Below are 21,471 nucleotides of genomic sequence, written 5' to 3' on the forward strand. Positions count from 1 at the left end.
AATCTCAAAATCGGTTTTACGAGAAATATTTAGCTATCTAGCATTGTATCTATTGCTGAATTCGGAGCTTAATTGGACTGATTCATGTAATTACCATTTAAGTGAGCATGTTTAGAGAAGTTTGGTTTGAATATAAGCGTACGCTAGTCTTCTGTAACATGAAGATTGACATTATTGTTGAATTCGGGGCATACTCCTATTAGCTCATGTATTTACCCTTTGAGAAGTTAGACCTCTGATTCAATTCCGGTATTTACTCATTATTAATCATAATTTTATAGAAAACTTTAATGGTAGACAATGTGGGTATTATCACATAGGGAATAGTAATAACTTGAAGTGGAAAGTCAAATAAATTTAAGAATCCGATTAGTCATAAAATTTGTGTAAGATCTAGCCAAAAAACAGGGCTGTATAAGAGAACCCAGAATCTGTATAACAAAAAAAACCTGAAGCCTTTCGGTGTCAAAATCGATGATAAAAAAAGGATTAAGTCCAATTGGGTCAGCCAACGGGGCCATATTGAATCCAAGCAAGCACCGGCCTGTAATCCTTCCACTGCCGAGAGCGGGAGGTTTTCGCTGCTCTGTGAAACCAGCCTCACGCTTTGCCCTCCACTCTAAGAACCAAGCGAACCAAACCTTCGCTCAATTCCCGTGGATCAACTCCAAGCTTGGAACGGGCAGGCCAGAGTTTAGCCGCAATGGATTCGACCTCGTGAACCGAGCCAACCGTCCATTAACCTTAATGCCCCCACTTAGGTTACAAGCTCACGCAACTAAGCTCGGCGAACTAATATGCTGCTTACAGCGTATTTAAACAAACCATTTCTTTAAAAACTGAGCGGTGTGGGATTTCCTTCCTTGTGGACTTTGCGCTCTTACAAGAAACATAAAATGATTTCTTTGATTAGTATTTGATGATCGGAAAAGATCAACTAGATTAATAGTTAGCTGACTGATCTAATATTATTTTAATAGAAACAGGAGCCATCAACACCCTCTCTCTGCTGCCTTTAGCAAGCAAATTGTACCTCTCCCGTCTTGGTGTTAACTGTTACAGTATTTTTCTGTTTCAATCGGTTTCTCGTGTACCGGGAAAAATGTAGTAACTGCAGATTTTTGGAGGAGAAAATGAAGGCAATGCCAGTGCTGACCATGGTCTTTCTTGAAGAAGATAAATCTGACAATCGACCTTTTGATAACCTTTTAAATTTCCATCTTTTAAGGACGTTACAACATAAATGAATGCTATCGGAACATTGGAAACTCCAAAGAATGATCTATAAGTTGTCAGCGGATTCTTGCTTTCTTGCTGTTATGATCCCATCTGTCTGCCCTTTTACTTTGCTTTAAAGTACCAATATTCAATATCTATGTTCGATACTTTTTCAGACAAATATGACCCTTCAAATCAGAGTAGCATAGCTTGTTATATCTAATTTCCAAACTACTTCTCTGTCCATTCAATAACCGATATGTATTTGATATCAAGTCCTGTTACTTTTAGTGAGACTTCTTAAGTGACGGAAGCGTAAGTGAACACTCGATATATTATATAACTCGTATAATAAGCATATAAATAAAATCAAAACCTAACGAAGTGGGCAAAACATTCTAGTTGATTATTATTACAAGCATCTCAGATGAGATCATCACTTACTGTAAACTACATACAATGTGTATGTGGTCAAACATTAGAGACTAATCTCATCGCAAACAAGAAAAAGAGATGCAGCACAAGCATAACAATGGCACCATCAGACTTAGCTGAACAGCCCGAACTCTTCCCCACAAACTCACCCGAGCTCGGTATCGGTGCAAAGGCTTCTGAATCCGGCCATTGCGGTGGAGCTTCAGTAGGGAAAAATGAGGACATATTGGGTGCATTCACGTACGGTAAAACAGCTGGAGAGGCTGAAATTGCAGGCTCACTGGTGACGGTTTGAAAATTGAACAAGAAAATGACCAATGGCATAACAACAACAAACAATTTAGAGCTGGTAGTAGCCATGGATGTGGTCTGAGAATTTCAGCTGAAAACTAAAGGGTATTTGAATCTTGTGAAGGGTGGTGGCTTGGCTGAAGCATCTCACGAGATACACTGTGGGAGTGTTAAATTTCTCTACCTATAATTTAAGGCATAATTATTAAAGTTCGGTGTTGGGGTTTAAGATTCCCTTCTCTTGTATTATACATATGATATTGTCGGCGAAAGGCTTGCTTGTCTGCCACATGATTTTAAGGGCCTTGGGATTTTTCTACAAAGAGGTCTTCAACCTGTTCTTGTTTTGTTTTTGCTGTATCCATGCGAGTTAGTTAAACGATTTGCATTTTTATTTACGATATATAAGCTGAATCCCATGTCCATTTACAATAGCCTCTTGGCCTTCATTTATTTGTCCCTTTACTTCTTACAATGATTCAACGTTTCTAGATTTGTGAACGGCGATGATGATTAGGATACAAGGTTTTTCAAATCAAATTCAAGAATTAGGCAGCCTAGTTGCACCCAAAATAATACAACTAAATGTCAAGAGTTAAGATTCATTAAATAAAACCACTTTTCAAAGGACAACAAAAGCTATCCTTCATGGAAAATTGTTAGAGAAAGGAAACTACAGCATTCTCCATCGGTATAAATAAAAATTCCACATGCCGAATGTCGTAATTCCATGCGACACTCTAGAAACTCACATGCATGATACGTTTTCCTTCTAAAAATACATAACCGATTCAACAATAGATTATTCGAAAATGCCACATTAACTTGAGTTATGTAAAGTTTCAGAACCATGAAACGAGGAATGCCCTTGGACTTCGAAATACACAATTTGACAGCTCTTAGAACAGATTGAGTACCAAGCCTGAGTAGCAGTCGAGTAAATCAACATTCAACACCACAGCCAAGTACCAAACCTGGCTCATTTAGGATTTAGGGTCGACGGTAAGGGATGGATGGTCAGCAGAGGGTGTCCGGCGACTATCGAAGGAAAATCACACCAAACTGACATTTTTCTATTTTGATGGTGATCTTCAACGTCACATCCACTTATATGCCTAGTAGAAAAATGGAATATACGCCAGATATGTGGATCCATTGAGTCGGATATAATTAATTTTCCACAGGAAAATCAGTAAATTTGCAAAGAGTGGCAATCTGCAACAAATATGGGGCATTCATTTCATTAGTTTGGAGGCTTAGAATTTTGATGTTGCTTTAAATTGGAAATGGTTGTGAAATGATCTTCATTTTGTTCTCAGTTGCAATGGAAAAACAAAATGAGCGTAATTGTTAGAATTGGGTTGGCATTGATCTGGTGAATAAGAATTTGATGATTCAGTTGGTTGAATCTAACCGGTAAAATTGACGGTTGAACTTGTTTCTTTAGTCTTTATAATCCATTTATTTAACTGCAATCTAGTTGATGATTGCCAATCATCAAATACTAATCAAAGAACTCATTTTATGATTCATGTGCATCATTTCCTCTTCTGACCGGTCTGCACAGAAAAATGTCTAAAACAAAGGAAGGAAGATAAAACCACGTCGGACTCCTATCACTATCGTATCATCCAGAAAATATAAAGGAAACATCTCCGGAGGAAGGACCTCGAAGGTCTAACATCTCTCGGGAAGTCATGACTCCTTGACATGACCTCTAACAGTACACATGATTTACCATAACTTAATCTACCGCAAGTTGACTGTATTCGCCTATAGGTAGCAACTATGACCCTATTGGTACAAATTTCAAGAGTCGATATACAACCTATTGGCCAAGATCGAGGGACGAGATAGAACCACTTCACCCTTAATTCTCAATTGTATCATCATGGAGACAGAGAATGTTGACACCGACCAACGAGAATTCTTTTACCGACTGTGACTCTCCACCTAAACTTGCAAGGATGTACCGCCTATAACTACCACGACTCAGTTGTTACCTCAACAAATCTTCATCTTGTTTTCAACTGCAATGACAAAACGAAATGAGCATAATAGTTAAAATTAGGATGGAATCGAACCAGTTGAATAAGAAATTGATAATTTAATTGGTTGAGTTTAACCGGTAAAATAAAGAGGGTATAATCGAATTGAATTATTAAAAGCTAAAAACACGAGTAAAAATTTGACGGTTGAATTTATTTATTTTTTATAACCTTTTTTTATTTAATTAATAGTATGGTTAATTAAACTAAAAACTGATAATCTAACCAATTTGCTAGTGATTTGATTTTAACAACACTTGAAATGAAGGGACATAAAATATGTATTTCCAAAAAAGATAAAGGTTTTCTTCAATGATTTGGCTGCTCCACTTAGACCTGACTTTTGGTCCAAGGAGGATGGTTGGAGAGCCGAAAGTAGTGAAGACAAATAAAATGACTGAATAGATGTCAAAGCTAAAATTCCTCAGATAATATATACAGTTATACACTAAGTATTCACAGCTAAAAGGATTCAATTATTCAGTCACTTAACCGTTTCTTGCAAGACCACAAATTCCACAACCTCGTAAAAAAGGAAGGAGATCCCACACCGCTCAGTTTTTATGGAAATGGTTTGCTTAAATACAGCGTAAGCAACCCAACTGTTCGCTGAGCTTGGTAACGATGGCTCCATGGGTTGACCCAATTGGACCTAACTTTTTTTTTTTGTAAATCTTTAAAAGAAATAATATACCATCAACCACAAAATCTTCGACCAACTCAAATCCCATGTGTTTTAGCTGCTGTAGCTTTCTTACTTGGTCTTCTAAAGGTGCTTTTAAATTAGCGCGTCTCCCTTGGGCTGATCTATGACTTCACAATCTTGCATTGTAAATGCTATAACCGGAATTGACGCCCTCCAGTTGGACAATAACCTGAACAATTGCAAGATATCTTCCAATCATAAATTTTTTTTCAATAACAATTTCTATTTTCATACAACCCTTCAGCTTTAAGTCACGGAATCAGCAGAATTTAATATTTTCATCTGTAAAAGACATCAACTGCTGCAGATATGTTAATTGCAGTCTGCTAACACATAAAATGATCGTGCATGAATTGTGCGGGGTGAACCTCGATCAATCTTCGAAATACCATTCTTCCCGAAATGCAAAAATACGAGTTCCTCAACTGAAAATACCATTTTTCAAAGGACAATAAAAGCTATCCTTCATGGAAAGTCGTTAGAGAAAGGAATTTATAAAGAATAAGAAAAAAATTAGCTGACCCTTATTCCCATATGTAATGGGGTAAGGGGGAGCTAGGATAGTAGGTTGCCCCCAACGTGAGGTTGAGAGCAACTTCCGTAGGAGACCTCCGAATTATGAAATGCCCTCCGTGGGACTCGATCCGACAACTCCAAGGTTAAGAACCTCGTGGGATCGAGTCCCACGAAGGGCATTTCATAATTCGGAGGTCTTCTACGGAAGCTGCTCTCAACAGGGTGTTGGGGGCAGCCTACTAACTTACCTCCCCCTTACCCCATTACATATGGGAACAAGGGACATCCAAAGAATAAGAAACATCATCATAATGAATGTCCAAGCAAAAGACACAAATAATCGATTGACCAAGAGAACTAAGATATGTATTAATAATGAAAACTTAAGTTTACAAAGTTCAAGTGGATAAACTATTACAAATAGGATTTGAATGGAATCCGTACACGCATAGGACTCCTTATAGAACAGTAACAACTACCATTAACAACGGGTAAAACTCTTTATTAGCCGCATTTCTCCCTCCATACAGTAGAAATGAAGCATAGAAAAACCAGAAATGTAAATGACATAATTCGATCTTTCACGAATTATCATGTGCAGCACTCCTCCAACACACAGCAGCAACAAAGAGCCGCCAAACTGCATTACACCATCAGTAAATTATCATATATGATACCAAGCAAAGCTTCAAAAACATGTATATTATCCAATTTATGGTCTATCCATGATAAATGCCAAAAAGTGGCCAACAGACACCAGTTCTTCGAGTTCGGCTGTTATAACCGAAGCCTAATACCACTTTATAGCATAGCTCAAAGGATTAAAACGATCACCAAGTAGCTAATGAGCTAATGGCCTAAGGTTGTCAAAAGGAAACTATAGTGTGTTATCGATCAGTATAAATGAAATTCCACATGCTGAATGTTCTGATTCCATGATACACTCTAGAAACTCACATGCATGATCTTTTTTCCTTCTAAAAATACATAACCAATTCAACAATCAATAATTGGGAAATGTACATTAGCTTGTGGTACGTAATGTTTCAGAAGCATGAAACGAGAAATGCCCTTGAACTCCGAAATGCACGAATTGACAGCTGAGAACATGTTGTAGCAGGAATTATCAATTAAATGGCCGTAACAGTCTTTGAGCATAGGCTCTAACGACATTCAAGAACTTGACATGAAAAGCCAATAGTGGTATTAGATTAATAGAAAACTTGTATGCAACAATGATATCAAACAGAGTGGGATTCTCCATAACAATAATATCAATGCATATATTCCATGATTGTCATTTTGAGCTTTCATCAATTCAAGGTTTTTGATCTACATTTCTATAAAGAAAATCTAGTCTCTACAACATAAAACTGATCCATATTGAACAGGTAATCAAATATGGGAAAACAGAACCCTTTCTCAATAATCCAATAATAAAACTAAAAGCTTAAATTTTCCAATTTAAAACCAACAAATTAAGAACGACGCCAATGGAACAATTTCAGGAAGAAACAAAAAAGACATACCAGCCTTGTAAGAAAGCGAAACAGCCAGCATCAGATTGGTCCTCCTGGTAATGGTACTGCTCATACTGCTGGGGGTGACACTGTTGATATTGAGGATTACCACCTGGAGGTGGCGGATACCCTTCGGCAAAATAACCTTGGTAACCCTCGTAAGGCGGTTGTTGTGGAGGTTCTGGAGGAGGATAAGCGGGAAATCCAGACGGTGGGGGCGGCGGATAGCCATCGAAAGATGGCGGAGGTGGGGCTGATGGGTGGCCCTCTGGTGGGGGTGGTGGGAAATAAGGATTGTAACCTGTTGTAGAAAACAAATAGAAGAATCAAATGATGAAATGAAGAAAAGGATGATTCATTAAAGGTTACGCATACCGGGAGGAGGATAAGGATCTTGAGGAACTCTCTGGTAACTCATTTTGATTATGTTTTTTTTTTTCTTTTCGTTTTCTTCTAACCTTTTCCCTGTCTTCTACAAGTTTATCGAAATCCAATATACACGGGAATGAAACAAATTCTATACGACGTTTTTTGGGTAAACTATTTTTCATCACTCATTATTTTTCTTTTTATATTTATGTGACTAAACTTTAAAATATTTTAGGTTCGTCACAAAATATTTTAAGCGTAAATTACGCATTTAGTACCTAAATTTTCAGTTTTGATCTATTTTAGTACCTAAACTTTCAATTTTTTTCAAAACCATATCTAAAGTTTAGTTTTTGTTTCATTTTAGTATCCTCTTCAAAACTTAGCATAAATATTTAAAAGTTTAGGTACTAAAACAGACCAAAATTGATGGTTTAAGTACTAAACGCGTTAAATTTTTAACAGTGAGATACTAAAATAAAATACAAATTAAACATTAAATATGATTTTAAAAAAAATTAAAAGTTAAGTACTTAAACTGATAGTTTAAATACTAAATATATAGTTTACTCATTTTTATCTCGTTGATCATTCTACTGTATTAATAATTTTAATTTTTTCATAGTCGAAATTTTTATTATCGACGTCGACCATCATTTATGACATAACTATTATTAAAAAAAATTCTTTTTTCTCATTTTAACTTTTTCAAATTCCCATTAAAATAGATAAAACTCGAATCAAAATTTTGATTTATTTTAGTCTAATCTATAATCTCCATCATTTCATCAGGCATAGAATTAACATGTATCTCTTTTTTCTTCTTTATGAACCTCATCACTTTCTGGATTTAGAAAAAAAAAAATTCTTATATCGGTGAATCAAAGAGACTAGAAATTTACATTAAAAAAAAGAGAGACTAGAAATTTGGGTTTTAAAATAAAGTTTCAAGGTACTTTTTACATAAATTTATCGGGAGATATTTAATGGCATTGGACATCTAATAGACAAGTGACCAATCAGAACGAAATTCAAAATTTTAAGGATTAACGCAAGTGTTGAATGTAAGCCAACATCTCTGTGGGCATTCAGTTTATGTATTTCATTAGTTCTTCAAACTTTTAATATACAATCCTAAATATTTTAAGTATTCTAATTCTGCTTTCTGCCAGGAATTAGAGGTACCAGGGCACACGTACTAAGCTTCTAGGGGAGTAACTGAATACTTATTATTTTGAAAAAAAATATATATTAAATTCCATGAGATCCTCCCCCACTCCAAACCTACTGTCCTAATAGGCACACACCCTTACCAGTTTTGTGACTTTTGTCTACATTGGTCGAAAATGGCGTGATCTGTTAAATTCCATCATCTACTCTAACATACACCTATTGGCAGAGATTAATGGCATCAGACTACCCACATATATTCCAACAACAACTTGTAGACGCAGCTAGCGTAACATTCATGTCTCCTAGTTCTTAAAACTCTTCTCTTTAAGACACATCTGACCATCTACGGGGTACTTCAAGCTGAGCCAGGGCCAGTCGTTCCAAACCGGCGTCTCATGCCACAATTGGTTCAATACTCATTAAACACCTTAATTTACCAAGGTCCGGGTTTCACCAATGGTCCTATTTGGCTTTGCTACGAGTGGGCAAGAAACACAGATCTCATCTCTACAATCACTCTTACTCTCTCTTTCTCACTTCATCACATCAAAAGCATTATAATACACATACACAAACACACTGAAAAAGGTTGAACGTAATAAGTTCTAAATTTTAAAACTTACACCCAATATATCATTTGAAGTCTAGGCCTAAGAAGTGTGAATTAGTTGATTCATCTTACATTAAACTCATTTAATATCCATCTAACTATAAAATTCCGCCAACAAATATGTTCTAAAACAAGTTAAAAACACCTTTTGAACTGCAAACAACTACAAATACTTAGCGCTTCTTCTTGCTTGCTTTTACACCACTGGATTTTGATGGGGTAACCATCAGGTAGATGAATATAGCCACGATTGATATCACAGAGATTTGAGATCCATACTTAGCCAGTAACCTCTGCACAAGATAACACATTAGTCGCTTTTTATGGACTCTGTAAATAAGACCAAAAAGGTTAAGTTCTAGAAATGTGGCTCATCAAGGATCCATCTTTATTTATTCATTATCTAAGAAGCAACACTCAACCATTACATATTAACACCGACAACAATGATATTCAAAAAAAAGGGGGAGGGGTTGTATGCATTCTTCTGATACAGATTTAGAAGCATAATTATTTAAACAGATGTACCAACAATCATTCATACCTTAGCCTTCAATATTTAGTCCCAACCATCGCAAGTTCCACAAAAGACAAAATCAAACAAGCTTTAGTAACATGGAAACAAGGATAAAGAAATTCAATAACCTCGAAATATTTGCTTATCGTTATTCCAAAAAGAACTCACCCAGTCAAGCTTCTTCTCAGGAGGTATTTCGGCAAGGATATCTAAGGGTAATATTGAAGTTGAATACGCCTCCTAAAACACCGAGCAAATTTGAGCATCAAAGCTTGTTCACAATTTCTTTTTTCTTTCCTTTTCCTTAAATTTTAAGAATGGCAAATAGACTCTGTTATGAATCTCAAACCTGTGGGGAGGCCTTTGTGGGAATGCGGAAAGTGATAACTGCTGGTGCACCATAGAACATCCCTTGTCTTTTGGCCTCTAATTCAAATGAATGTGACAGAACACCGCCACTGCATATTGTAGAGTTTTGGAATTTAATTAAGATGCAATCAAGAACAGCCAAATTAAATGGAATAACAGAAAGGAAATACTCACGCATCAAGTTTCTCCCATGACTGTGAAATATTGCCACTGACGACATCAAACTCATCCTGGGGCCAGCTATGATCCACGAGACTCACGTCATATGCCGTGCTGAAATTTTTTTCAGAAAGTTTTCCTCAAGTAAGATTATACATACTCTCAACATAAAATGAATGAGAAACTTCAACAACAAAAAAATCCTAGCATAGTAAAAGGCGGAAATAGACAATGAATGGCCTATAAAATATAGTTCGAGTATTCTATTAGATCGTGTAGTAACATCAACCTCCAATTCTAGATTGATGGTCAACGGACTTGTACATGAATTAACAGAAAGGAAATTGAAACTCTATGAAACAGGCAAGATTTTACAGCAGAAAAACATATAAGAAAATAAGATAAAAAAGCTAAAGTAACAGTTCCAAATCGATCAAATTTCAGTCCTCTCAGATCCGAGATTTTAATTGGAAAGAAAGTAGCTTTAAACTGATTTTTTCTCTTTATGTTCTCTAAACTGAATCATCAGCCAAAACAAAGCAAAATTTGATCTTTTCTCAGGCATGCAAATCAGATGCTTACATGCAAAGCCTAAAACGAAATCGTAAGCTACATGAGATAGTAAGGATAGGTCAAATTCATACTTGAATTATCAATTCAGAGTTTCAACTTTTCCATCTCGATGGAGTGGTTAGAGCCAGATCTGAACTAAAAAGGATTAAAAAGAAGAAGAAAAAGGGAAATAGAAACGCACGAGAAGCCTTGGTTGTAGATGTCGATGGAGACGGAGACGCGTTCGGCGCCGGATTTGAGTCTGGTGAGCGATGCCTTCTTATGAGCGATGATGAAGGGGGAGTCGCCAACGGCGGTGGCTGCTGAAATCAATAAAAGAGCAAAGAATGCCTTGACCAGTACATTTGCCATAAGCGTCGCCGTGAATCTGCAAGAGCTGAAAATGATTTTTTTTACACCTTGTTGACTTCAATAAGTAATGGAAGTGTTTAAATAAAGAGTTGAAATAAACAGACGAGAGCAGGCGTTGGATTTTTTCCCCTATTTTTGTTCGAAACGATATCGTTTCCTTTTTAGAGGATTAAAGAAAATTAAAAATCCCAATTTGCATAGGAGAATACGCCCTACGAAGAAAATAAAGAGTAAACTACTTATTTGGTATCTCATCTATTCTCATATTTCTTTTATGGTCACTCAATTATATTTTTTTTTTCAAATTTATGCATAACGTTATGTTTTATTTTTATTTCATTCACCATTAAAAAATTAATGGTGGTACTGGCGTAATATTTTTATTTTTTATGTTATTTTATTTCTCCTAATCAACAATAAATGTGTTATTTTTTAAAATAATTTAAAACATGACATGTGAGTTGTTGATTGAAAGAGAAATATAATGTTAAAAAATAAAAATATCACGTTTACATCGTCGTTAATATTTTAATGACAAGTACCAAAATAAAAACAAAACATAAGTATTAGACATGATTTTGAATAAAAGATAATTGGATGACTAAAATAGAAACACAAGAATAGATGAGATACCCAATAAATAGTTTAGCCTATAATTAACTACGAATCCATATACTTACAATCTGATTAAATCTCTTAAACTTTTACATAGAATTAAATTTTTTAATTGAAAATGATATATAAAGCCTTATTTCATGGGAACCCCAAGAGAGTAATCAAATTCATTTTCCTTGACAATTCATTTCATGGGGCACATGCTGCTAGTAACAGCACGCATCCAAACTCGGATCAAACAACAAAAGCAATTTCCTTATGTGAACAATGGACAATATACGTGATACAGAACAACGATCACTCCAATCGTGGGAACAACTTCATCATTAATCCTCAACAGCAGATAAATACGCCCGCGTACCAGCCTAACCAAGTTTTGGGATCGCGAACTTGGCTAACACATCACTAAACCTCGTATTTACGCAGCGCACCTCACCTAAAACTATCCGGATAAGGTTCGATCGGTTGCAAACAAATCAGCTATCTCGGCTTCCACCTGCATAAACTCGAACATCATTGCACATGCGTGTCAAACATGAAAAACTGGTAATCAAATACCAACTTGTATAAGTAAAACAACTGTAATGGAATGATTATGAAGCTCTAATTACCTCTGATTTGGTCAGAATGAGATGCCACTTCGGGAACACCGGGTATTGGTTTCATGGGCATCAACGAAGGCAATGCAACTTCTCCATCCTTGTCTGGAACTTGTGGGGCCTCCAAAAGCCTGGAAAAATTATGCGCCATTGCTTTTGATTGCGAGAAGGCATAGAGAAACTTCGAGGTACTATCAAAGGTGGAGTTGGAAGGCGGGATGCTTCGCTTGCTGCCGGTGGAGGAATATTACTAGCAGAAAGCTCTTGATTTCTTGAGATTAGTGAAGCTGAGTGACCAACCAAGGCAGGAGGTTTTGCTGATTTGGCAGCTAAATTATCAGGAGGCCTCGGAAGCTCATTTAATCTGGGTGAAGAAACAAAGGGAGGTGATGCACTTGGGGATACTTTGGGAGGTGACAACGATCGAGGAATTGTTAAATGAGAAAATACTGCAGAAGCTAAATTTGGAAGTTCGGCAGGTGGAATAGAATTGCTTGCCGGTATAACAGGCTTTGTTAACGATTGTTTACTAGTTAATGGACCAGAAACATATTTTCTTTTTATATTTTTGGCTTCGGAGGAGATATCCAGCAGGGTAGATTCTTGTCCTTCAGTCAAAGCAGGGGATAGTTGCATAGCGATATTATTACGACTGCTGTTCTCCTTGAGAACTGACTCAGAATTGAAGATGGTAAACTCTGATGATGATTGACCGTCACCGGAATCTTTCTCTCGATTCTTTTGCTCTAGTGGGGAGGAATGACATAAATTGTGTGGATGTCCAGCTACATTTGTTGGTCTCGAGTGGGAAACGGAGCTACTTGTTCTTGAAGAAGCTGCAAACGTTGAATCATTTGGGGTTGGAAGCACATAAGCATTAGACCTCCTTGTAGATGACTGCAGCATCTGTTTTACTCTTTCAGCAGGATCAAGCTTCCTTTCTGGAATTATGGGGGCTCAATGGCTACCCACTTTATGCTCCCTACTTGAGACCTGAATATCCCCATAGCTTTTCTCAGGGTTTACCTACATGCAGACAGCAGAGGCTAATAAAATATATACTTTAAGAACCTCATATCACAAGCAAAACTAACAAGTTGAAAATTCATGATTCTAAAAGCCTATGGGCTGATTTTTTTCAATAGCGACAAAAATGGCAATTGAATGAACGGAGATTTACCTCTGCATTTTCCATCTTTGAAGTTTGGGGAAATGAAGAACTTACTTCATCTACCTGCAGAATAAACCACCATGTTTTAGGAATAAAAGGAAGGTATCAACACATAAATGGATTATGAGAAAAGATCAATGTACAATATCACACAAACAATAATGGCATCATCCCCCTCCTCTAGAATTAGAATGAATTGAACCACTAAACCGGCCAAAATAAACTATGATTTGTATGGAATTCTGGATGAAGAAACCAATCCTACTAATATGATAAGAGGGCCAAAGTGAAATATGATAAGTTCTGGACCCCATTTTCCCAAGCCTTTATGTTTAAGGGTGCAACTCTTGCTTAAAACCATAACAGCGACAAAAATCGCTGCAGAAGTACAAAGTGAAACATGACTAGCTTTGATCCTCATTTGTCTAAGCCTTTATGTTTAAGGGTGGAACTCTTGCTTACAACCATAACAACTTCAAAAATGACTTAATAAATTTACAATAGCATAAGAATTAGACATCCATTGAATTCCTTGATGTAGAAGTAACACCAACCCCCTTCTCATTTGCTCTATTGTCAAAACTTAATTCCCCATCTTTGTTCGGATCATAGGAAATCTCACCATCTTCCCCGCCATCATCTTCAAGACTGCAGAACTGGTAATCAATGTGTTGCTGTTCTGTAACTTGCTTAACATGAGGTTCAATTACCTCGAGTGATTTAAGCTCTTTCCTAAAGAAATTCAACTGCACTCAAAAGAGAAACAGAATTGAAAAGAGGGGAGGAGGTTATCAACATTGAACTTATGTAAGGCAGAAACCAAAGACATGTGAAACTTTTAGAAATAAATTCAGAAACCTGAGCTGCATAATGACGAGCAGCTTGTGTTACAAGACTTCTGGATTGACCTTGCTTCAAAGATTTCAACCGGAAAACACAAAGAGTAGCCACTTCATCATATTCATCTCGAGCTGTTTGCAACTGCTGCAAAGTGACAGTTTCACCTTTTCCACCTTTAGACCTTCCTTTTTATAAAAAAAACTTTCTATTTTTTTATAAAAAATATAATTACACTTGAATAATAAAAAAAATAAATATCTATAAAAATATTAAAAATGTAAAAATAATAATCCAAAAATAGTGTATATATTATCCCGTATAAAATTTTTATTAATTGCGGTCATTTTAAAATTTGAATTTTTTTTATTGTTTATTTATTTTATTGATTGTCTCACCATAAAATTTTATTTCTATCCATCCCGTGTTAAAATATTATTCGTATACACACATTCGAAAATATTTCTAGATCTATCACGATTTGAAAGTAAGAAATAATGGAGTTAAATCTAAAAATTTTGTGATTATTTAAGAACGATATTTATTACTCCTATCGAGAAACTAACGTAAACAAAGAAAAAAATTAGCTGACCCTTAATTCATGTAATAAGGTAAAGGAGAGGTAGGATAGTAGGCTGCCCCTAATGCTAGGTTGAGAGCAGCTTCCTTGAGAGACCTCCGAATTATGAATTGCCCACCGTGGGACTCGATCCCACGACCTCAAGATTAAGAACCTTGCACTCTACCAACTGAGCTGGACAGGCAATACAACATAAACAAAGAAGCATTAACAAAATCAGAAAGCCTGTTCCAGTGAAGGAATATAGCTGCATCTCATTAAGAACTGAACTCCCATACATACACAAGAAAAGAAAAAAGAATGAAGCTTGGGGGGATGTAATTCTTGAAGCAAAAGAATATTAATAATAATTAGTTGTATCAGCAAATGAGCCTTTTAATTTGATGATGATTCTGTCATGAGGAATGGAATATATATCGAATGAATCGACTCCTATAAGACTTCTTTTCCTTTCTGCTTGGCCCTTTCGTCTTCCCAAATCCACCACTCAGTCCCTGCTTAAACAAAGCAAATACAAATACTTTGTTTACTCCATAAAGAATATATATATAAACTTCAAAGTTCTTCCATCAATCTAGCGCTACCTTATTCAAAGAAAAATATGCCCATTTAAATGTGGATTGTATTTAAATTCTAAAACTCAAAATTCTAGAATTTACCTACAGATTTCGATGATAAAAAGAAATGTTAATTTCTTACATATCTCGGATTCAAGCAGTTGTGTATGTTGGATGTGTATACTATATCAATAATTAAGGTCTTATTATTCATGTTATAAGAATAGACATTACATTGACATCTTCAATCTGACATTAAAAATAATAGACAATGCAGATAAAGTGTAGGAGTCTTATTATTCACGTTATAAGAATAGACATTTTTAAAATATTTTTAAAGTTTAGGGTTTATTACCTTCTTCTTGAAGTTTTTAACAACCATCTTTTTGTCCTCCTTTATTTCCTCTGGGGTGCTATCACCTTCACTAATTCCGTCGTCAAGCTGAGATGGTACGCAATATACCCTGAAACTTGGCGACTGCAGGTACGAAATTCCATCATCTCGGTCGTATAAATCCTCCTCACCACTGCTTTCCATATCAATGCAGGCCTCTTCTCTCGACGAGCGGAACCCATCGCGATCGTCCGACCGATGCGAGGCGTCTCTTCCTTTGGGGATGTTGAACTTCGAGATACCACAGCCCATTAGAGGGAGAGAGGCCTGCAAGAAAAGGGAAAACGAAAGGGTTTAATTCAAGCTCAGGCGAATAGAGAGAGAGAGAGAGAGTCCACGGCCTTTCATGTTAAATAGAAGAAACGGAAGTTCGCATGAAAATGAAACGAGAGATCCAACGAGAATTGTGGGATTGAATTGCATATTTGGGGCTTGAAAACTTGGTCATCTCACTGACTGCTAAATTAATCATAACTAATTTCATGTTAAAATGTTTCCTTGTTTAGTTGGAGATTTTTACAGCAGGCTTGGCCTAACACTGTTTCTTCAGTTGGTCAATGGTCAATTTTATCTCTTTTGAGATTAATCAAATGTCAACGTTTGATTACTTGCATTAGGCTATCTTATGTTTTCTAGATACAAGGGTTGTTGGCTTGTTTGCAAGGTATCCAACGGAATGGAACCGCAAGCCAGCTCCACACCACATCTAATTTGTAGTGTAATCTATAAAGGGTTACAAATATAACAATCTTAGATTAAAAAATACTAAAGAAATATTTCATTAATAAATAAAAGGTACAGTTTAAAGAAAGGAACCCAAATTTTGACCGAATAATGAATTCGAAACTAGTTGAAGCATGTAACTATAAAATTTCCTTACGACAGATTTTTGATCATTTTCTGGTCCTCGAGATCTTTGGTCGTCTGTCTCCCAAGATATAGTAACACAACCACATAAATCACGAACTATATCTTGCCTGAGTTTATCACTGGAAACTAGAAAAGAAGAAAAAAGTTATTGAGTTGTATTCAACCTAGTAGGTTTACATGATATTTATAGAGTTTTTGATAGGAGAAGAATTGGAAAATATATTTTCAAAAGTAAGGTCATTAATAAGTATTCGAATAAATTCGAAAGTAATCAATTAGTAAAAATATATTCTGAAAAAGTAATGTTATTGACGAGTATCCGAATAAATTCGAAAGGAATCAATTAGCATTGCATTTAATTTAAATATATTTGTGATCCACAAGATATATCATATTAATATTCAAATTAAAGTAAACAATATAATATTATTTTTTATTCATAATATTAAAAAAGATATGTCAATTTTTAAGGAAGTAAAATATCCACATCCTCTAAAATACCAAAGATCGATCTAGACATTCACATCACACACGTCGGGCGAGTGCACCCCTAGCACTAATGGGTTCAACAAGTTTGGATTTACATCCTCTACACCTAAGGCACAATCTTAATACAAGCCATTTAATGATTAATTAAACTTTAGATAAATACCTTTTTGAACTTTAAACTTTAAATAAATATCTTTTTGACCTTAAATTCTTGATACAATATCAATTTAACCCATAAATCCAATTAAAGTCCGCTTCGGCGACTACCGACCTTTGTAACCGACAACCGATGACCCAAAATTTTCGGTTCGCTCATCTTTTCCTCAAGTATATAGTTTATTTTATAACACGCAATTACTCACTAGACAAACAAAATCTTAATATGTTTTTTATTGCAACTAATTACAGAAAAAAAAAAGTTTTGTTCATTATAAATACCCCTTAAAAAGATAAAACAAACCTAATATATCCCCACACCTTTCCTTCGTTGATGTCGTCATTTAAAAGGGAAGACGTAATGAGATTATGATTGTTAATTAAACCGATGGCGCAGGAAACTTTGGTCGGCGGTTATGTAGCAGTCCAACGCAGCTAACTTCTTGTACTTCCCTTGCACCAATTTGGTTTCTTATCCACGTAAATGACAGAGAAGAAAACAATGTTTTTACTCACGCTTGCATCATTCCGATAATGAACACTTATCCTTGTTCAACCTACTCATGCAAATGAAATCTATTTAGTATGGAATATACGTTTTGGCATCGTATTATTTACACAGAATGAACAGATATTATCTTATATATATATATAATGTTAACTTATTGAAACCGATTAGTGGTACACAGGGACAGAGTTCTATTGGGGCCTTGTAAATTTTTTATATTCGATAGATTTTGATCTAATAATATTTTAATTCATGTAAAAATAAGTATTTAAATTAAAAAATATATAAGAATTATTAAATATTTAATCAAGCAGGGGCCGAACTAAATAATGATAATTTAATGTTCTCAAATTGTTTGTTTAATTACAATTTAAGTCATTATAAGTTTAAATATTAGACAAATTAGACATTGCCTTCTGAATTTTAAGTTTAAATATCCAATAAGTTGTGAATTTTTCTTAAGAGGTTCAGTATTTCGACCTATATCAATATCTAATCCTCGTCCCTTGTGGTATCTAGTATAATTTACCCCAATATAATTTTTAATAAGGAGGTCCAAAATCATAAAGTGGCAATTACAACATCATAATGCGATTGTTAAATCCCCTGACATATGATATGCTTGAACCCAAAATCTCTAGGAGTAACAACAATCCCTTTAATCACAACGATAATTTGGTCCGTGCAATTAAATTTTTTTGGTTAGTTTGATCGGAAAAACCAATTTAATCAAATTTAATGAAAAAAAATCTATAAACAGCTTATATAAAAGTCAATCAAATTACTATTACTACTAGATTATAACACAAACATAAAAAAATGTACCTTTCATATTTTGTTTAAATTTGTTCAAAAATTTACTTTTATAGCATAATATTTTATATTTAAATTTGATTTGTATTACTGAGTCTGGGTTCATTTGAGTTTCGACGTGAATAAAATCAACTAAAAATAACTTAAAATATGATCTCTCCTACACAAGTTTTAATGTTAAAACTCGGACTAATGCAAATTTTTATTATCGAAAACAATAATTCATATTCAATCTTTGATTTTAATGGTTAACTCAGACTAATGCAAATTTTCATTATCGAAAACAATCCATAAAGCCATTAAAGAGATTTTTGGTATAGTCATCGGTGGTTGAATTTTGACAATGAAATAATCGTCGCTAATATCCTTAAAGTTGGAAAGGTCGTGAGGGCTTCCGTAACGTATATATTTTGTTAACCATGATATTATAGGGCTTCTGAGTAGTGTAATCACATACTCCTCGCTATGCTTTCACTTGTCAATTTCATGAGCCTCTCATAAGATTTGATCGTCAAGACTCCACCTTCATCGGTACAGGATATAGAGTTGTAAATGAGACGAGGTATATCACGAATTATTCGAGTTTTATTTGGTTAACATTTAGTCAACATTCAAATTGAAGAGATTCGACTCGAGATTTGAACGAACCAAAACAAGTTACTTTTTTTAAAAAAAAAAAAAGAGTTTTGTATGATTAAGAGAATCAACCCATACAAAACAAAACATCATTAAATATCTTATTAAAAATTGTCCAACTTAAATTGGAAGAAAAAGAGTACAAATCGATGTCATAATTTTCCCGAGACTAACAACAACTCACACAGTCAACCGAGACTCGACCAATGCTTGAGGCACACCAACAAGGGGGGGAAATTAACATAGCAAGCCAACTCTTGCCCCCAAAGCTGGACCGAACAAAACACCCAAGCAAGAAATTGACATTCCACGCACTAAAGCGAACCATCTAAGAGCCGCCCTTGACAACAGATTGTGGAGCCAGGGTCGAACAGCAGCTCAAACTCTGCATATAGAAACCACTATAAAGGCTGAAGACGGAAACCAACCAAGGGAGAATCGGCCAATCTATATAAGAAAAACTCATAACTCAGTTTTCCATCTTCGAAATGCAACCCAACCAGTCACATATTCGACTCTGAACTTAAGCTTGCCATACTTGATATTCACCTCAAAATGTTCACGACCAACTCGAAAGAATAATGTATTAAAATTTTAATTTTTTAAATAAAATTATTAACAATATTAACATTTACATGTTATTTTAAAAAACACACATTTTAAGATTTTCATGAGCTTAAGGTTTATGTTCGAGTTTGAGCTTTAATCGAGCTAAGTATGAAAATATTTCAAGTTCAAGTTTTTTCAAGCTCAAGTCAAATTTTAATTTTTGATTTCGAGTTCAAGCCGAACTTGACAATTTTAAACTTATGAGCTTTCTAGACGAATCGAACTTCAAATTTTAATTTCAAATTTGAGTCGAGTTTAACAATTTTAAACTTATGAATTTTTAAATTAAATTTAACTTTAAACTATTTGAGTCGATTTCGAGTTGGATTGAACAAAACTCTCTCCCTTTTAATGGTTGAATGACACTAAGGGACTTTTTAGTTTATATCTTTTTATTTTACTAAAATTATTCTTTATTAAATATTTTAATAAATAATATATTTAAACTTCTTCGATCCAAAATTTTTTATAAATATTTAATTAGTTAAAATATTTAAAATAAATCTCATGGTTTTTTTTTAAAAATGACTACAAAAAAATAAGGCTTAATTATAAAATAAGTGTCCAAATTATAACGTTTTTCATAAATAGGTGTGTATTTTTTTAATGATCCAGGTGTCTAATATTACAAACGTTACCACTTTAATTGTCATTAATTTTCTTCTTTAAGTAACATATGTCAAAAATAAAAATATTCTTATATTTATAAAAAAAATATAATTTCTCTTAAGTTAAAAAAAAGTCCTCAAATCCCTAAAAATCATAAATCTATAACCCTAACCCATTGTTATCGCCCTTGCCGACCACGACCACCGCTGTCAACGTAGTTCATGTCATCTTCTTAATCATAGTCGTTATAGTTGCTTCCAAATGGCCACCGGGGTCGCTTGGGGTCGTGGTTTTCAGCTTAGGGCTCGCGGGGTACAAAATCATCAATCGGTTGTCGATTGCCCGTGATTTCATAGAATTATTGATCGTCTGGGGAGATGAGGTTAGGCGGAGCTTCGTCGATGACAAAGGGCGGTGACTGGCTTGAGCTTAGGAGTTTAAATGAGATTTTTCAAAACTTTGAGGTTATTTCGAATTTTTTGTGTGTTTCTTTTAAAATATAATTTCAATTTTTAAATTTTAATTACCATATATGTGAGACGTGTTACTTATGGAGAAAATTAACGGCGTTTACGGCCCGAATACCTAAATTGGTAACGTTTATAATATTAGACACCTAGATCATTAGAAAAAGTTTAAACACCTATTTGTGAAAACTACTATAATTTAGATATTTTTTTTATAATAACCCAAAAAATAATAAGGAATAATATAATAAGATATTGAGACCATTCTTTTAGGAGTAATTTTACATTAAATATTATTTATTTGTTGTTTCATTGTCAACATATTTGTTTTTTTTTCTAATTTTATTCTACTTAAACCTAATTTTGGATTTGGAGTTTGAATTGTGTGATGTGAATCAGTTCTTAAATCTTTTTCACTTTTGTATTTGACTTTTGTTGGCATTAGAGATAAAAAAAAATCCATTCATACAAGTGTTCTTTTACTTTTTGCGCGACTTGTCTTGTCCCTGTATTGGTTGGCTGGCTTGGTAATAATTTTAGTGCTGGTGGTTGATCGATAATATTCATTGTATTGCTTGTCTATTTTTTTCACACGTTTTGATCTTGTTTATTTATTGTTTAGTTAATTTCCTCGTTTAATTTTTTAAGATTAAATTTGACATCGTTATAATTAATTAAAATAAAATTTATTTGTTATTATGTTAAT

At 34.6% G+C, this 21,471-nt stretch overlaps 2 protein-coding genes and 1 pseudogene across 3 annotated transcripts; all 3 read right to left on the reverse strand.

Annotated features, from left to right (window-relative positions):
- Nucleotides 1-5,587: 5,587 nt before the first annotated feature.
- On the reverse strand, nucleotides 5,588-7,198 carry LOC120169998 (cysteine-rich and transmembrane domain-containing protein WIH1-like). 2 transcript variants are annotated; one of them, XM_039178068.1, is made up of 3 exons: nucleotides 7,110-7,196; nucleotides 6,744-7,035; nucleotides 5,588-5,854 (listed from the first exon to the last, which is right to left on the reverse strand). In XM_039178068.1, exons 1-3 carry the CDS (start codon nucleotides 7,150-7,152, stop codon nucleotides 5,806-5,808), a joined length of 384 nt encoding a protein of 127 aa, XP_039033999.1. In that variant the 5' UTR covers nucleotides 7,153-7,196; the 3' UTR covers nucleotides 5,588-5,805. The 2 variants fall into 2 exon arrangements, with proteins under 2 accessions (XP_039033999.1, XP_039033997.1); XM_039178066.1 differs by lacking the exon at nucleotides 5,588-5,854 and adding an exon at nucleotides 6,224-6,314 and having other exon boundaries at nucleotides 7,110-7,198.
- Nucleotides 7,199-8,865: 1,667 nt separating this feature from the next.
- Nucleotides 8,866-10,924, reverse strand: LOC120169997 (translocon-associated protein subunit beta-like). The gene is made up of 6 exons (XM_039178065.1): nucleotides 10,686-10,924; nucleotides 9,947-10,045; nucleotides 9,753-9,861; nucleotides 9,572-9,643; nucleotides 9,431-9,436; nucleotides 8,866-9,179 (listed from the first exon to the last, which is right to left on the reverse strand). The coding sequence occupies exons 1-6, from the start codon at nucleotides 10,853-10,855 to the stop codon at nucleotides 9,060-9,062; spliced, it is 576 nt and encodes a 191-aa protein (XP_039033996.1). The 5' UTR covers nucleotides 10,856-10,924; the 3' UTR covers nucleotides 8,866-9,059.
- Nucleotides 10,925-11,946: 1,022 nt separating this feature from the next.
- Nucleotides 11,947-15,860, reverse strand: LOC120169841 (annotated as a pseudogene).
- Nucleotides 15,861-21,471: the final 5,611 nt, after the last annotated feature.

This window comes from Hibiscus syriacus, unplaced genomic scaffold, assembly GCF_006381635.1.
Source record: "Hibiscus syriacus cultivar Baekdansim isolate YM2019G1 unplaced genomic scaffold, ASM638163v2 tig00111769_pilon, whole genome shotgun sequence".
In the NCBI taxonomy this organism is placed as follows: domain Eukaryota; kingdom Viridiplantae; phylum Streptophyta; class Magnoliopsida; order Malvales; family Malvaceae; genus Hibiscus; species Hibiscus syriacus.

What these genes read in the sequence shown, in the direction of transcription:
- LOC120169998 (XM_039178066.1), bottom strand. Translation starts at nt 7,152, where the DNA reads ATGAGTTACCAGAGAGTTCCTCAAGATCCTTATCCTCCTCCCG. An exon ending in AGATCCTTATCCTCCTCCCG is followed by an intron (nt 7,036 to 7,109) that starts GTATGCGTAACC and finishes TTTCTACAACAG; the next exon opens with GTTACAATCCTTATTTCCCA. An exon ending in TTCGCTTTCTTACAAGGCTG is followed by an intron (nt 6,315 to 6,743) that starts GTATGTCTTTTT and finishes ACATGTTCTCAG; the next exon opens with CTGTCAATTCGTGCATTTCG.
- LOC120169997 (XM_039178065.1), bottom strand. Translation starts at nt 10,855, where the DNA reads ATGGCAAATGTACTGGTCAAGGCATTCTTTGCTCTTTTATTGATTTCA. An exon ending in ATCTACAACCAAGGCTTCTC is followed by an intron (nt 10,046 to 10,685) that starts GTGCGTTTCTAT and finishes AAAAAATTTCAG; the next exon opens with CACGGCATATGACGTGAGTC. An exon ending in TCATGGGAGAAACTTGATGC is followed by an intron (nt 9,862 to 9,946) that starts GTGAGTATTTCC and finishes TACAATATGCAG; the next exon opens with TGGCGGTGTTCTGTCACATT.